Genomic DNA, 15,225 nt, shown 5'->3' with positions numbered 1-15,225 from the left:
TCTTTCGCTTTGTCCCTGGGCCTGCTGAACAGGTGGCTAGTGGGGCCTGCGTTGGCAGGCCCCCTCCTCCATCAGGGTCCTGCCCTTGTTTAGGAGAAGCAGTTCTTCCACAAAGTGAGTGAGCGTCTCTCCCGGCCCAACATCTTCATCCTCAACAACCGCTGGGATGCGTCTGCCTCGGAGCCTGAGTACATGGAGGAGGTGGGTGTCTCTCTGGGCGTTTGGAGACCACCATGAGCAATGAACACTGACCACTCAGATCTAGTGGCTTTCCTCAGTTAAAGTCAGTGCTAAAGAGTGCCCATGTATTTATTTGCTGGTGGCTTTACTCATTCCCGTCCCCTTCCATTCACTTTCCTTTCCTTTCCCTGATTTCTAGGTCAAAAGAGCATCCCTACCATGCTTGTTTTTGTCTTTTGTTTTTGCTTATGCCAGTAACTGATTGACAAAAGTTCAGTACACATAGAAACAGGCTTCAGAAAGACATTGGGGGCGGGGGGGGGTGCTGGAGGGATGGCTCAGTGATTAAGAGCACTGACTACTCTTCCAGAGGTCCTGAGTAATAACAGCAACCACATGGTGGCTCACAACCATCTGTAATGAGATCTGATGCCCTCTTCTGGTGTGTGTGAAGACAGATACAGTGTACCCACATACATTACGTAAATTAAGTAAAGGGTAAATAAATAAGTGAAGACATTTGGGAAAGAAGCTTAAAGAGAATGAAGGCTAGGAGGTTTTTAGTACAGCTCCTCGCTCTAATTTTGTGTGAACTAAAAGGAAAGGGGTTTGTGGGTCCAAATGCACTGGAGCTCAGCAGTAGAGCTTTGGTCTCCACGTCTGAGGAGTAATGGGATCCTCTCACAGTGCCTGACAGATGGTGGGTATCCATGAAGGCTTCTTTTGTTGTTTTTCTGTGTAGTCCTGGCTGTACAGGACTTGTAGACCAGGCCAGCCTTGAACTTATAGAGATCCACTTATGCCTGCCTCTTGAGTGTCTGCAGAGTCTCTTAATCCTTTTAAATTCTACCAGTCCAGCCTAGTATATGGAGCTGGGACTGCCCACTGGTGCCTACTTGTTTATAAATCAAGGTTCTGGGAGGCTTGGCTTGTCAGCATGGAGGAATTTTAGGTTCCTCTCCTTCTGGGACACCAAAGAACAATACTAGGCTGACTTTCAAAACTTGAGGCAGTCTGGGGGTCTGTTCTGTACCTCAGGAACCCCCAGAGAGGAGCTGGGGAGATGGTGAATCCTGAGCAGAGATGGCGGTGTATGACCTTCCATTGTTTCAGCATTTGTCCCTGGTGCTCGTAGAGCCTGTGGATTGGGTTTCCCCACCACTGCCTTGCTCATGCACATCCGTCTGTCTGTTCCAGGTGCGGCGGCAGCACATGGAACGCTGTACCAGCTTTCTGGTGGATGAGCTGGGAGTGGTGGATCGAGCTCAGGCTGGAGACCGGATCTTCTTTGTGTCTGCCAAGGAGGTGCTCAGTGCTAGGGTCCAGAAAGCCCAGGGCATGCCAGAAGGAGGTAACTATGAGAGCTGATGGCTTCCTTTTACTTGGTATTTAAAAAGTTGAGTGTCTTAATGGGTCTGTTGGTGGAAACTGGTCTGTCGGTAAGGTAGAGAGCAGAGCTTGGAGGGAGGTTCTTGTTCCTTAGAGGCACTTAGGAGACTTGCCCTGGGCATATCTTTGAGGGATTACCAGAAAGGATTGCCTGAGAAGGAATGACTCTTCTTGAACATGAGCTGCACCATGTCATGGGCTGAGTCCCAGCCTGATTAAAAAGGGGAAAGCAGCTGAGCCCCCGTTTCTGTGTCTGTGCCCAGTGAGGTATGGGCAAGCAACTTCAAGTTCCTGCTGCTGTTCCTTTCCTGCCCTGACCTACTGTATCCCCTCAGACTGAGAGCCAGAAAAGGTCTCCCTTCCTCCCTTAAGTTGCTCTTTGGCAGGTGTTTTGGGTCACAGGGCTAGAAAAGTAAGGGCTCTCCCCAGTTTTCTCATCCACACTGCCATTCTTCTAGGCGGCGCTCTTGCAGAAGGTTTTCAAGTGAGGATGTTTGAGTTTCAGAATTTCGAGAGGCGGTTTGAGGTAAGTCTTTGATTCTGGTATGTGGTACTTCTGTCCTTCCAAGCTCTCTGTAGCCTGGCTGTGAAAGGACACCCTAGCCCTTGGAGGTGATGGCCTCCTCCCTCAGTCCCTCTGTCTGTTACAGGAGTGCATTTCCCAGTCTGCAGTAAAGACCAAATTTGAGCAGCACACAGTCCGGGCCAAACAGATTGCAGAGGCCGTTCGTCTCATCATGGATTCCCTGCACATTGCAGCTCAGGAGCAGCGGTGAGAGTCCACACGTATGATCAGACCCCTACTGCTGAGCTGAGTCCATGGGCTCATGCCTAGGCCGCAGGAGGGCCACTGGTATCTCATCATCCCACCCAGCCTGTACAGTAAGGCAGGCTCTTTGATGGAGGTCTTGGCTTTTGTGTTTGTTTTTAATTTTCAATAGTACAGGGTTCAGAACTGAGGCCTTATACCAGCTAGAAAAGCACTTGACTACCGGGTTACAGCCTGTGCCCAGGATTTTGTTTTGTTTTATTTCCAATAGATTCTTACCATGTAGTCCAGGTTAGTCTTGAACTTAAGATTTTATTGCCTCAGGACCCCACCCCAATATACCACATCTCACCTGAACCTGTCTGTCTATCTGTTTATTTTTGAGACAGGATTTACTGTGCATCTCTGGCAGGCCCAACCTCTCTGTGTAGACCAGGTATCCTTGAATTCAGATCTATTTCTGTCTCATGAATGCTGGGACCAAAGGGACATTAAAATATGCTGGGGTACAGATATGTTCAGTTTGTATAATCTTATCTAGTCTGTAGGAACCCTTGAACTCATCTCCAATACAGACATACTGGCTGTGGTAGTGACAACCTATAATCTCAGCATCTTAGAGATGGATGGAGTCAAGATATTGGAGGATCAGAAGTTCAGTGTCATTCTTGGTTATACAGAAAGTTTGAGGCCAGCATAGTGTGCATGGAATCTTGCTTCAAAAAAACAAAAAAAAGAAAAAGAATTGATAAAATTAAAGTACAGAAAAGCCCAGAGAATCACACTATTCACTTCTACTGGTGAGACTCAACAGTGTTGGCCTAAGTTAGAACAGAGAAGGAGTTAAATAACCTTGGTTCTGTGGTCCTACCCAGTCCTCGGGTGACAGTGGGTTTGTGTGCCCCATTACCCAAAATTCAAGGTACTTCCGGAGGAGATCACAAAAAGACTGTAGGCTGCTGGGCACACGCCACACGTGTTGAGGCATGAACTACCTGTGTTGACAGGGTAGCTGCTGCTTTTGCCACCCATCCTGGTTTCCTTCCCCTGAGTTCTTGTTGGGACATTTGACAGGGGTGCTGGGAACTGATCGTGTCCTTTTACCCAGTGACTCAGTTTGTCATGAGTTCTCTCCAGAGCATCTGCTGCTCCTGCCTGGACGACCTCTCATTTCCGTAGCTCTCACTATAGTTGAAACAGAGCCATCCCCTGAGGTGTCTGATAGTATCTTTATTTTAATTTCATTTCCCAATTCCTGGACAAGTGGAACATTCTTTTGCTTTGACATGGCACATGCACGGAGGTCAGAGGGCAGCTTTGTAAAATGAGACCTCCTTCCACCTTCACCTGGGCTCCAGGGACTGAACAAGGCTTGACAACAGGTGTTTGATCTGCTGAGCCATCGAGCTGGGTTGTCAAGTAGTCTTTCCCCATATTACAGAGCTGTCTCTTCTCTGTCTCCATCCCTCCTCCTAATGGGAGCCTGAGGAATGAGCGGCAGGACAGAGCGGTGCTTCTCAGCTTCCTTTGGCTCCTCTGCTTGGTCTTGTTGGGACATGGGTTTCTAAGCAGTACTTTTGTTTATTATCAGGGTTTATTGTCTTGAAATGCGGGAAGAGCGGCAAGACCGGCTGAGATTTATTGACAAGCAGCTGGAGCTCCTGGCTCAAGACTATAAGCTACGAATTAAGCAGATTACAGAGGAAGTGGAAAGGCAGGTGAGAATGAAGATCAAGCTCTGTGTGGACACTTGTACTCAAAGTCAAATTCAGTGGCAGCAAATACCAAGAGCAAGACACCTGGGGATTCCCCGGCTTTCTAGGAAGCTTTCTGTGGCCCTAATTCAAGAATAACAGTTTTCCCTGGGCCGCCTTCCAGGGCCACTTTGATTGCCCATTTTCTTTTACCTCTATGGCTTCAAATCAAGAGGAGCTGGGGAGACTGTAGGGTGTGGGGACAGGTGTGTAGTTAGCTGCAGCCTCCTCTGCAGAAGCAAAGCTCAGTCCTGATACTAACTGTGCCCTCCCTTGGCTGCAGGTGTCCACAGCCATGGCTGAAGAGATCAGACGCCTCTCTGTGCTGGTTGACGAGTACCAGATGGACTTCCACCCATCCCCAGTTGTCCTCAAGGTTTATAAGAATGTGAGTGAAGCAGCCTGCACTCTAGACAGACCACTGGGCAGAGTCACCATGGAGACTGCAGCTCAGCCTAAGTTGCTCAGTCTCAGGGTCCTTGAGTGGAAGTGACAGCCAGGGACATGAGGTCCAAGCTTCCTCTGCTGCTTTGGTCAGCTGGCAGGGGAGGTCTGGTTGAACATGCCCACAGACTCCTGCTGGTGGTGCCTCTTCTCATAACCCTTCTTTTCTGGAGGCAGGAACTGCACCACCATATAGAGGAAGGCCTGGGCCGGAACATGACTGACCGCTGCTCCACAGCCATCGCCAATTCACTGCAGACTATGCAGCAGGACATGATAGGTTAGTGCCACAAGGGACCTGGAGTCTGTGGGGCTGCCATATCCAAGCTGAGGGGATGTCTAGAGAAATAGTTCAGTGTGTTGAGAGTGTGTACTGCCTTCACAGAGGACCTGAGTTTGGTTCCCAGAACCCATGTCACAAAGGTTTATAACTGCCGGACCTTCGGATTCATCCAGGAGATCCTATGCCCTGACTTCATAGGCCCCTGACTTCATCTACCCGGACTTCTTATGCTCCATACGTCATATGCCTTGATTTCCATATACTCCTGACTCCATATGTCCCTGACTCCATATGCCCCTGACTCCATATGCCCCTGACTTCATCTACCCGGACTTCTTATGCTCCATACGTCATATACTCCTGACTTCATATGCTCCTGACTCCATATGCCTTGATTTCCATATGCCCCTGACTCCATATGTCCCTGACTTCATATGCCTTGATTTCCATATACTCCTGACTTTATATACTCCTGACTCCATATGCCCCTGACTCCATGTGCCCCTGACTCCATATGCCCCTGACTCCATATGCCCCTGACTCCATATGCTTCGGCACCATGTGCACACACAGCCCTAGATATACATACATCTAATTAAAAATAATAAATCAACTAGGATGACCTTTCCTTATCTGTTACCCCGATAGTGATTTAATTCACTGTTTTCAGCTTCTGGGTGTGCATCCTGAATTCATTCTGTATGGAGTTGGGCAACCCATACTTGGGTTGCCACAGGGGACAGTATATAAGCTGAGACTTTGACATGACTCTTGGCAGGTTTGGGAAGGCGACCTGTCATCCAGTCCCACCAGCTGACCAGCCAAGTATAGTTTCTGCACAGAGCTGTAGTGTCCTTGGCAGCCGGTGTGGATCGTGTGCCTGAGGTTGGGCGGCCCTGGTGTGACACAGGCCTGAGTTGGTGCCCTCTCTCCCTGCTTTGCCCCTGACAGACGGCTTGAAGCCCCTTCTTCCTGTGTCTGTGCGGAATCAGATAGACATGCTGGTCCCTCGGCAGTGTTTCTCCCTCAGCTATGACCTGAACTGTGACAAGCTGTGTGCTGACTTTCAGGAGGACATCGAGTTCCACTTCTCCCTTGGATGGACTATGCTAGTGAACAGGTTTCTGGGCCCTAAGAATAGCCGCCGGGCCTTGCTGGGCTACAATGATCAGGCAAGTAGCTCCTTTCCCCTGGCACGGCATGGGAGATCACCCTGCCACCAGATACGGCAGTCAGTCTACTGCTGGGGTCCTTAGGGCAGAGGCATCAGGGCACTGGTCGGAACTGTTGCCGTTGCCAACTTGGTCTTGTCCTAATTATAAGTGCCGAGGGCTGGCCGAGCGGTGGTGACGCACACCTTTAATCCCAGGGCTTTGAAGGCAGGGTCAGGCAGATCTCTGTAAGTGTGAGGCCAGCCTGCTTGACAAAGTGAGTTGTAGCCAGTCAGGACTATTGCACAGAGAAAACCTGTCCTGGAAAACCAAAGTTCTGAGTGTTTTTCTAGTGCTTGTTTAAATATATGCTCTTCAGAACAGATCACTTGGAGTTTAGGTTTGGATATAATCCTCGACACTGTATTGGGGCAGTGGGGAGAGAATTTAAAACACTACAAACCACTGCTTTAACATTTAGAAAAAAACTTTAAAAAGATCTTTAGAATAAAATACATGATTAGATTTTTAGACTAAAACTACATTAGGAGCTGGTGAGATGGCTGGCTCAGCAGTTTGGGGGCTGCTTGTTCTCGCAGTGTGTCGGCCCTGCTGACACAGCTCCAGTTCATTGAGACTCTTGTGTTAACACAGAAGGCTGTAGGGAAGGACACCCATCCCCATACACACACACACACACACACACACACACACACACACATTCACATGTGTGCTTAAATTACTGCTTTTAGTACCGGACCTGCTGGCACAAGCCCAGTAGTCAGGCTTACCCTGTGGCATGCCCAGTGCTCACCTAGGAGGCAGACGTCCCACTGTGGTGCACACAGGCTCATTCTCTCTTGTGCCTTTTGCTTGGTCCGTGTCCTACTTGTGCAGTGCTGCCTGGATGACAGACTTGCAACATTCTTCTCATACTTTTGTCATCTCTCATCAGGTTCAGCGTCCTCTCCCTCTGACACCTGCCAACCCCAGCATGCCACCCTTGCCACAGGGCTCCCTCACGCAGGAGGAGCTCATGGTCTCCATGGTTACTGGCCTGGCCTCTCTGACATCTAGGACCTCCATGGGCATTCTCGTGGTCGGAGGAGTGGTCAGTGACACTTGCTTGGGGAAGGGGCAGTGGGAGAGGCCTGGGGGGCTCGGTGAGTGTTTCTGCTCTGGGGAGCTGGACGGGCAGGGCCCTTTCACATACTAATAGGATATTCTTCCATTTCCTGCCTATGGCTTTCAGAAACCTATAGCTAGTTTGAACTCTCCCCATCTGGCACTGAGGCCTCTTCTTCCACAGTCAGTAGGAAACAGGTTAAGAAGGAAGAGGTCCACCTGGCCCTTGAACTTCCCTCTCCTGCCTCTGGATGGCTCTGACCTTGGCTCTGAGGAGCAGCTGGCCATCTCTGATTTCTGTGGGGCTTACCTTGTTGTGACTCAAGACACTCTTTAGCCACAGTCCCTCACATGGTGTTGGCCAGCTCTCATGCCCTTTTGTAGACTGTGGAGAAGCAGAGCCTTGGCAGAGGGTGAGTGTCACATACACTGTCTGGAGTTGCTTTTCCAGCATATAGTACAAGATGGATAGGCCGAGGCCCCTCCTCCAGGCCGAGAGTTGCCCTCTGTGGCTTTTCCACAGATTGTGGTCTAGAAGAGAGCCATGTTCTATAGCACTGACCATCCATAGACCCCTTTATAGCATCTTGTTTACCTAGCTATACAGCCTGTGGATTAAACTTACCCCGTGTCCCAAGCGTATACACTAGGACCGTGGATGAAAGGAGCCCTGAAGCTGAGCTCCAGTCTGTGAGGTGGGATGCCAAATTCTGACTCTTGTTGCCATCACAATAAGCCATTACTTTGGATTATCTGTGTTTCTCCTTAAAAAGCCTGTTTCTCAGCTTGGGGTTGAAAGCTCAGCAGGAGAGAACTTGCCCAACATGTGCCAGCCCTGTATTCCATTCCTAGCACTTAAAAATACAGAACAAATCTCACCTATCTCGGGGCATTGTGTTATGTCCTGTGACTGACACCCAGCTTTTCTCACTTCCCACTGCAGTCCTGGACAGTCCCTGTCCTCGTACCTCACTGGGGTCACAGACTCCGCTCCAGACTGACCATGCATCTTTACAGGTATGGAAGGCAGTGGGCTGGAGACTCATCGCCCTCTCCTTTGGATTGTATGGCCTCCTGTATGTCTACGAGCGGCTGACCTGGACCACCAAAGCCAAGGAGAGGGCCTTCAAACGCCAGTTTGTAGAATACGCCAGTGAGAAGCTGCAGCTCATCATCAGTTATACCGGCTCTAACTGCAGCCACCAAGTCCAGCAGTGAGTGACCCAGGGGCCTGAGGGAAGACACTAGCCTGACTTGAGAGCCCCTAGGTCTTAGCATCATGGGCTCTAGGACTTTGGCTGGGCAGTGCCAGCTTTTCATCTAAGGGTGACAGAGGGGTCCAAGGCTGAGGTTGGCTAGGCCTCCAGTGCCCCAAGATGGGAAGACATTGGAAGAGGAGGGAACCAGGGACATGCTTCATAGATTTTAAAGGTTGCTTTGGGGCTGGAAATGCAGCTAAGTTGGCAGAGTGCTTGCCTAGCATACATGAAGCCCTGGGCCTGATCTCCAGTATCATGTAGATGAGGTATGGTGTCTTAACACTATAGTCTAGCACTCAGGAAATGGAGGCAGGAGGATCAGCCTTGGCTATATAGGGAGTTTGGAGCCAGACTGGGCTACGTGAGACCCTGTCTGTACATAAAGAAAGGAAAAAGGAAAGAAAGAGAAAAGAAAATGGCTGGAGAGATGGCTCAGCAGTTAAGAGCACTGAGTGCTGAGTTCAATTCCCAGCAACCACATGATGGCTCACAACCATCTGTAATGGGATCTGATGCCCTCTTCTGGTGTGTCTCAAGACAGCTACAGTACTTGTATACATAAAATAAATAATTAAGTCATGAATTTGTCTTTAAAAAAAAAGGAAATAAAAAGCAAGCAAGGAAGAAAGATGCCTTGAAGGGCATAAGCTGTTGGATCCTAAACCAAAGCCTGGTGCCTTTGTGGGTCAGGGGCACCTGTGAGTGCTCCATTTGGAGCATGGAGAAGGCACATAGTTGTGCTACCCTGCATTGCCTCTGTCTCTGTTTCCCAGGTGTCTTTCTCCCCCCCCCCCCCCCCACCGGAGGATATTGCAACTTGGACTCAGATGTGAGGGAGAGGAGTCCCTTGTCACTTAGCTGATGAGCGTCAGAGTTAGAATCCTGGCTCTTGTGTCCAGGTTAGGCTCACCACTGGGATGCTGTGCCTCCTGCGGTGATGCCCGTGTCTTTGATGTGAGCATTGGGAGCTATTTGTGGTTTCAGCAGAGGTGGAAAGGATCCCAAAAAGCAGGGCTGTAGGCCAGAGCAGATATGAGTAAGCTCAGCTGCTTCTGGGTTCTGGGTAGATTTAAATTTAACTATGAATAGAAGAATCCTGCCTAAACCACCATGTGCCCAGTTGATCAACCTCTGTCCCCTCAGGGAATTGTCTGGGACATTTGCTCATCTGTGCCAGCAAGTTGACATCACCCGAGATAATCTGGAGCAGGAAATTGCTGCCATGAACAAGAAAGTCGAGGCTCTGGATTCACTTCAGAGCAAAGCCAAATTGCTCAGGTGAGTGGCCCAGGACCGAATGGTGGGAGTTTGAGCTTGTCTGCCACCTGGTGTCTCCAGTGTGGACACCAGGCGCTCTCTGGGGACTCAGGTCTTGAGAGATGTTTGCTCAGCGCTGTTTCGTGTGGGATAGATAGTGCTAGTGCTGGAGGTAATAGAGTTCTGCTGTCCTCAAGGCTAGTGGATGGGGCATAATGACACCCAGGAAATGAGTAAGGTGCTGCTGTGATGTCACAGCTCATAGGTTGCCCTCTGAACTATAGGGCTTCAGCACTTGGCATACCTGTTTCACTCAGTTTTTGTCACCCCTAGAGGAGTGGCTCATCAGTGCTGCCGTTTTTGCTGTTTAAGAGGCTCCTTTGTAGCCTTGGCTGGGCTGGAACTTGCCATGTGAATGAGGCTAGTCTTAAATGCACTGAGATCCACCTAGAGCTGGGATTAAAGGTGTGTGCCACCATGCCCACCTCAGCTCTGCTTTCTAGTAGGAAATCGGTAGCCATGGAAGCAGAGTTCCTTGTCTGCAGCTGTACAAGAACTGGCCAAAGGGAACTTGGGGTGCAGGTGGGCTGCACTTTGGTTTCCTTGCTCTCATGGGAGAGCCGCCACCATGTCAGTCATTCCCGGTTCCATGGAGCCCAGGCTTCTCCACAGGAACAGGGTTGGTGGTCTCTGTAGAACTATGAAGTTTGCTGGGAGGGGGATCAGTTGAAGGAGCCTGGTTCTGGGTTCTGGCCCTGCACTCTCTCAGATTTTCTGTGTCCTGTGGCTTTTATCTGTGAGATGAGCCACTGCTGAAGATAGAAGTATTTTAAGTCCTTGGCCTCCTCAGGCCATGATAACATCAGTATATGGGGACCTACACTTCTTGCCCCCACCTCTTGATGTCAGAGGCCCACAGGGAACAGAGCTAGTAAAGAGGTACTCAGAGGGTTTGAGCTCTATCCCTGACAGATCAGTGGACTTTCCCTCCTTTGCCTGACCTATGCAGATATGCCTCTTCTGCCCATCACCAGGGAGAACCTGCTCTTCCACTGGGACTCTTCAGACAGAGTGCCTGTTGCTGCTTGTAGCCACAAAAATAGCCTGAGCTAACACCCAAACCTTCATGTGTCAATCAAGAAAGCTGGCTTCCAGAGATTGAGACTTGCTCTGGGCTGTAGCCAAACTAAAAAAACCTAAAACTCACTGTGGTGGTTCACTCCTGTAATCAGAGGACATAGGAAGATGAGGCATGTGGATGGCTGTAAGTTCCAGGCCAGCCTGCGCTACTTAGTGATATCCTGTCTTAGTTCACCTCTTTAAAATTTCCTTGCTCTGTCCCATCAGCTTGTGACCTCCTTTTTTCCCTCATTTTCAAAGTAGGAAAATACATTATGGAAGGATTGCATGAAGGTTCAGATAGGTTTGTGTGTTCTGCCTTGGCAGCCATCTGTATGGTAATCTTGTATTTGCAGGAATAAAGCTGGCTGGTTGGACAGCGAACTCAACATGTTCACACACCAGTACCTGCAGCCCAGCAGATAGTGGGCGGCCAGGGCGGACCTGCACTGAGAAGAGGCAGGGCCGCACCTCCCATCAGCTTTAGTCCTTGGCCGCTGCAGAGAGAAGGAAAGCACCCACTGTCTTGTACCAGTTACTCCCCACCCCCTGCAGGAAGACCCCCGGCTCATACCCTAATGGACACCAACACGGACTGGACAGCTCAGCCCCAAGGAGTCATGCATGTGTCTGTGTCTGCTCACCACGCTCAGTCAGTTGAAAGTCACTGCATTTGATAAGGTCTTCCTCAGGATGGCACCCTGCAGAATGACTGGCAGGAGCCTTCACAGGCATCAGGCAGCACTCCTACAGAGAGACAGTGTTGGGGGTGACTGGACTCTCCAGAAACATTCAGGATACTTCCGGAGTTGCCAAGTTTGTCTCAGAAGAACTAGTATCTTACATCTGGCCCTCAGCTTTAGCACTTTTTCCCATTTGCAGAGTCTCTCAGTTGTGCGTGGTGGCCAGGCTCAACATACCCTGGGCTCTAGACTCAACCAGCTTATGTGGGAAGCCGGAGACCCTTGCCAGCCAGAGCAAAGTAAGAGCTCAGGAGAAGGTATGTGAACTAGGGTGTCCGATGTGGTGGTGCTGTCGGCGTCTGGCACTGTGATGACAAGGGACTTGCCTCCCTCCTTGCTCTTACTTCAGCTCTTGGCCTGTTAGTCCTGGTTTAGTAAGTAGTAAGAGCTAGTTGCTCCAGATGGCGAATGAATGTAGCAGGAGGAATGGTGGAAGATGGGAGCTGCCGGGTTAGTACAGAAGAGGTCTCTATCTGACCTAGCACTGAGGGGCTCACAAACCTGAGGCTCAGCTTGCTAATTTTAGCTCATCCCTGCCTTGCTACAAGCTCCCTGTGGCCACCATTCTCTGGCCTGGCCTGTGCCGATACTGCAGCTGGTTAAGAGCAGCACGAGAAGCCCAGCAGCTGTTCTCCTGCCCTGCCCCGACCCCTCAAGCCTCCCCTCTCCTGCTCCTGAAGCCTCCCGCTGCTTGCTTGGCCTCATGTCAACATTGAACTTACTGTTGAGTGTTGAAATTGGTAATGGTCAAAGCAGGGAGGATTCCAGTTACCAAGGTTGATTGTCTTAGAAAAGCAGTTTTAGAGTGATGAATCCTTTGTAGGACAGGGAAAGAATGTCTTTAGATAAACCATTGGGCTCCAACCCCTCCCAGAAGCCCACAACCAAGAGATCTCTGTGGGACACTGTCCTGCTGGTTGGGTGCCCCATGGGCCATGTCCTCTCCTGCCATGTCTGCGTGTTCACTCGCCCCTCAGTCTGCCCGTTTCACTGGGACAGTGATGGTCTTGGCCAAGGTCAGCATGTAGTGGAAAGGCCTAGTGAGTGTATTGCCAGGCTGGATAAATGGGGTCATCTCAGTGGGTCAGGACAAGTCAGTGTCATGTAATCCCAATGAGTGTTATGTTCTTTTCTGGGGGTGGGGGAGGGTAGAATAAACTCAGATTCTTTTCAGTATAGCCCCTGAGTAATGAATGAAAATTTGAGCTTATATAAGTAAAGATTCATTTATACCACCAGGGAGAGCCTATATCTGAGAGACATTTAGCAGAGAGCACTTTAGTTTCTTGCTGCTAATTATTGTGTGATCCTTTGCTGGGGTGCAAAAGGCACCAGACACTGTGTTTGCTTCTGGTCTGTGTAGGTGATGCACTGCCTGGGTTACCTGTATCTCTGCTGATCATATTGGAAACAAAAATAAAGCCCCAGTTGTGACCCGTGTGAGCTCTCTGCCTTGCAGTGGTCTGGTGTGAGAAGAAAGAACATGGCCAGTCTCCGCACACAGGAGATGTGGAGCAGTCCTGAACAGAGTTCTCTGTGACTCCACCTTTCTATGCTCATGTACAATATCAGTGACTCAGGGGCCACCTCACTTGGTCTCCTGAGAACTTGCCTGTGACCTTTCTTGTTTGAAGGGCCCTTGGGAGTGGAAAAGGCCATTGGTAGGTTCTCCCTGCTGCATGTGTCCTCTTGACTGAGGCTCCACCCCTACCCACCCACTTGTGTGTTTCAGAAACCCTGAACTCAGGTGATACTGTTGTCCCTAATCAGGAAGCATTCTTGAACCCCAAAAGACAACCAAGGAGTGGATTCCGATGCAGTCACACTAGGGTCTTCTTTGTTCAGGCTGGAGCTTGGGTTCCTGTCGCTGATGCTGCAGGTTGGGAGGGTGAAGCCCTGAGCCCTCAGCAGGACAAGGTTTTATAGGAAGTGATGGGCAAGTGAGGGGGTTTCTACCCTGGCAAGCATCTAATTGAATGACTGTTGTAAACTGGTGGGTGCACTGAAGCAAAGCCATGAACACTCACAAACCATCTGAAAATACATCCGGAACTACCAGACTAAACCTTATTGGCTGTTGCTAGGGAATAACTCTTGGCTGTGGGCCAGAGACAAGCTATGTGGTTCTTCCTGAACTTGGGTGCATCTCAGGCCCTTTTTCTTTTAGAATGGAGGTTGGTCCCAAGATGGCGTTGGTCTGGCCTCTCGATGGTAACTACACCCTCCCAGATTCCCAGGCTACAACCTTGATGGATCATCAAGCCCACCATCACACACGCTGTCCCTAGTCTGCTACTTTCTGAATCTGAGACCCTGACCTCTTCCTCTTCCTCCTCCATTACTGCTACTCTGCACTACTTCTTCCCCCACCCTTGCCTCTTATGACCTGACCTCTGCACTTGGTGTTCAGCACGTGTCACACTCCAGAGCCCCATCCAGGGTAGAAGCCCTAGTTCTTGGTCCTTCAGATTCAGGTTCCTTCTCTTCCTGACACTTCTGCTTATCTACAAGTATCTGTCTTTCCTCGTCCTGAACTGATACCCTTACTTTGTGTACAGCATGACCTGTAACAGTCATGGTGCACATGTCTCCCCTGTAGAAGGGTTCTGTAAAGGCTGGGGCTGTTCTGGTCTGTTTCAGGAGAGCAATTCTGTTTACACATTATCCATCCAGGACTTTGGGAGAGCTCAAAAGCTCCTGGAAACTTGTGGGTGGACCCAGTTATAGGACATTCAAGTGTTCTTGGAGAATTCAGCTTGCTCAGCAACTTTGTGGGAATTGAAGTTCAGAGAAATAAGACTAGCTGATGTCCTAGCATCTTAGGCTGATTGGGGAAAGGAAGGTGAAGGGTAGAGGGTGGAGTCTGCCTTTGTATCCAAATCTTAATTTCCCTAAGCCCATCAGCTTTTAAATGTGCCCCTCACACTCCCCTGAACTAGAAACACAGTCTGGTTGGTACACAAGTGCAGGGGTTGGTCTGCCATTAGCAAGCTGCCACTGATGGCTGCTGGGTGGTGGCTAACAAGGAAGGGCGCAGAGTTAATTATTCTCAGGTAAGGCCAGATTCATCTCCGTTCCATCTGCTCACTAGAAGGAGAGGGGAACAGAGGGCTGTGGGGGTTTTAACCATCCAGTGCTGGGGTGTCAAGGAGACCCAACCCGTCACTCATACATAGCAAGTTTCAGGCTGGCAATGTGCATAGTGAATCCTGTAACTCAATCCCCACCTCAACCCCCCCCCCACACACACACACATCGACTATCACTGGTTTTATTTAACCAGTAGTTTTAAACTGGGGAGCAAGGTTTATATAAGAGGATGCGTTCACCCTGGAGCAAACCGGATCTTGGGAAATAGAATTTAGCATTTGACTACAGAGCAGCAGCAGACCAACCCCCTATCGCTTGCCTGTAATGCTGATGACATTGAGAGTCCATAGCTGAGTGGAAACCTGGACAACAGTAACCTGCATAGCACTTTCCATGAATGCCAGCCAGCAGGGAGTCAGCTTTAGGTTCAAAGTCGTCTTCAGCTTTAGGGTCTTATAACTAGTTCATGTATGCAACCAACCAGTGGCAAGAATCTTTATGGGTTTGTGGCACTTCAGGGACCTCTTGGGAAGGTAACCCATCTCTGGCTCCAGAATCCATGTTGAAAGAAGAAAAAAGGAAAGCAAAAGTTGACTCTCTTCTAGTTCTCCACTTAAGGGCAACCCCCTGAATTTAAACTTTTTAACTGATGCTTATATTCA

The 15,225-nt window shown here is 49.7% G+C and overlaps 1 protein-coding gene across 3 annotated transcripts in view; it reads left to right on the top strand.

The window, feature by feature from the left end:
* The window catches only part of MFN2 (mitofusin 2), a 29,264-nt gene extending 16,351 nt beyond the window's left edge, over positions 1–12,913 (top strand). For all 3 annotated transcript variants that reach the window (XM_080922051.1, XM_080922049.1, XM_080922050.1), the window contains 12 exons: positions 94–201; positions 1,378–1,531; positions 2,028–2,095; positions 2,220–2,341; positions 3,930–4,056; positions 4,376–4,480; positions 4,714–4,816; positions 5,771–5,991; positions 6,926–7,081; positions 8,113–8,309; positions 9,498–9,632; positions 11,087–12,913. In XM_080922051.1, the coding sequence (XP_080778177.1) occupies positions 94–201; positions 1,378–1,531; positions 2,028–2,095; positions 2,220–2,341; positions 3,930–4,056; positions 4,376–4,480; positions 4,714–4,816; positions 5,771–5,991; positions 6,926–7,081; positions 8,113–8,309; positions 9,498–9,632; positions 11,087–11,156 (1,566 nt within the window). In that variant the 3' untranslated portion in view covers positions 11,157–12,913. The remainder of the gene's footprint in view (positions 1–93; positions 202–1,377; positions 1,532–2,027; positions 2,096–2,219; positions 2,342–3,929; positions 4,057–4,375; positions 4,481–4,713; positions 4,817–5,770; positions 5,992–6,925; positions 7,082–8,112; positions 8,310–9,497; positions 9,633–11,086) is intronic.
* Positions 12,914–15,225: the final 2,312 nt, after the last annotated feature.

This window comes from Micromys minutus (assembly GCF_963924665.1).
Source record: "Micromys minutus genome assembly, chromosome: 9".
NCBI lineage: Eukaryota > Metazoa > Chordata > Mammalia > Rodentia > Muridae > Micromys > Micromys minutus.
The sequence above is the reverse complement of the archived record's forward strand: the minus strand, read 5'-3'. Positions and strand labels throughout refer to the sequence as shown.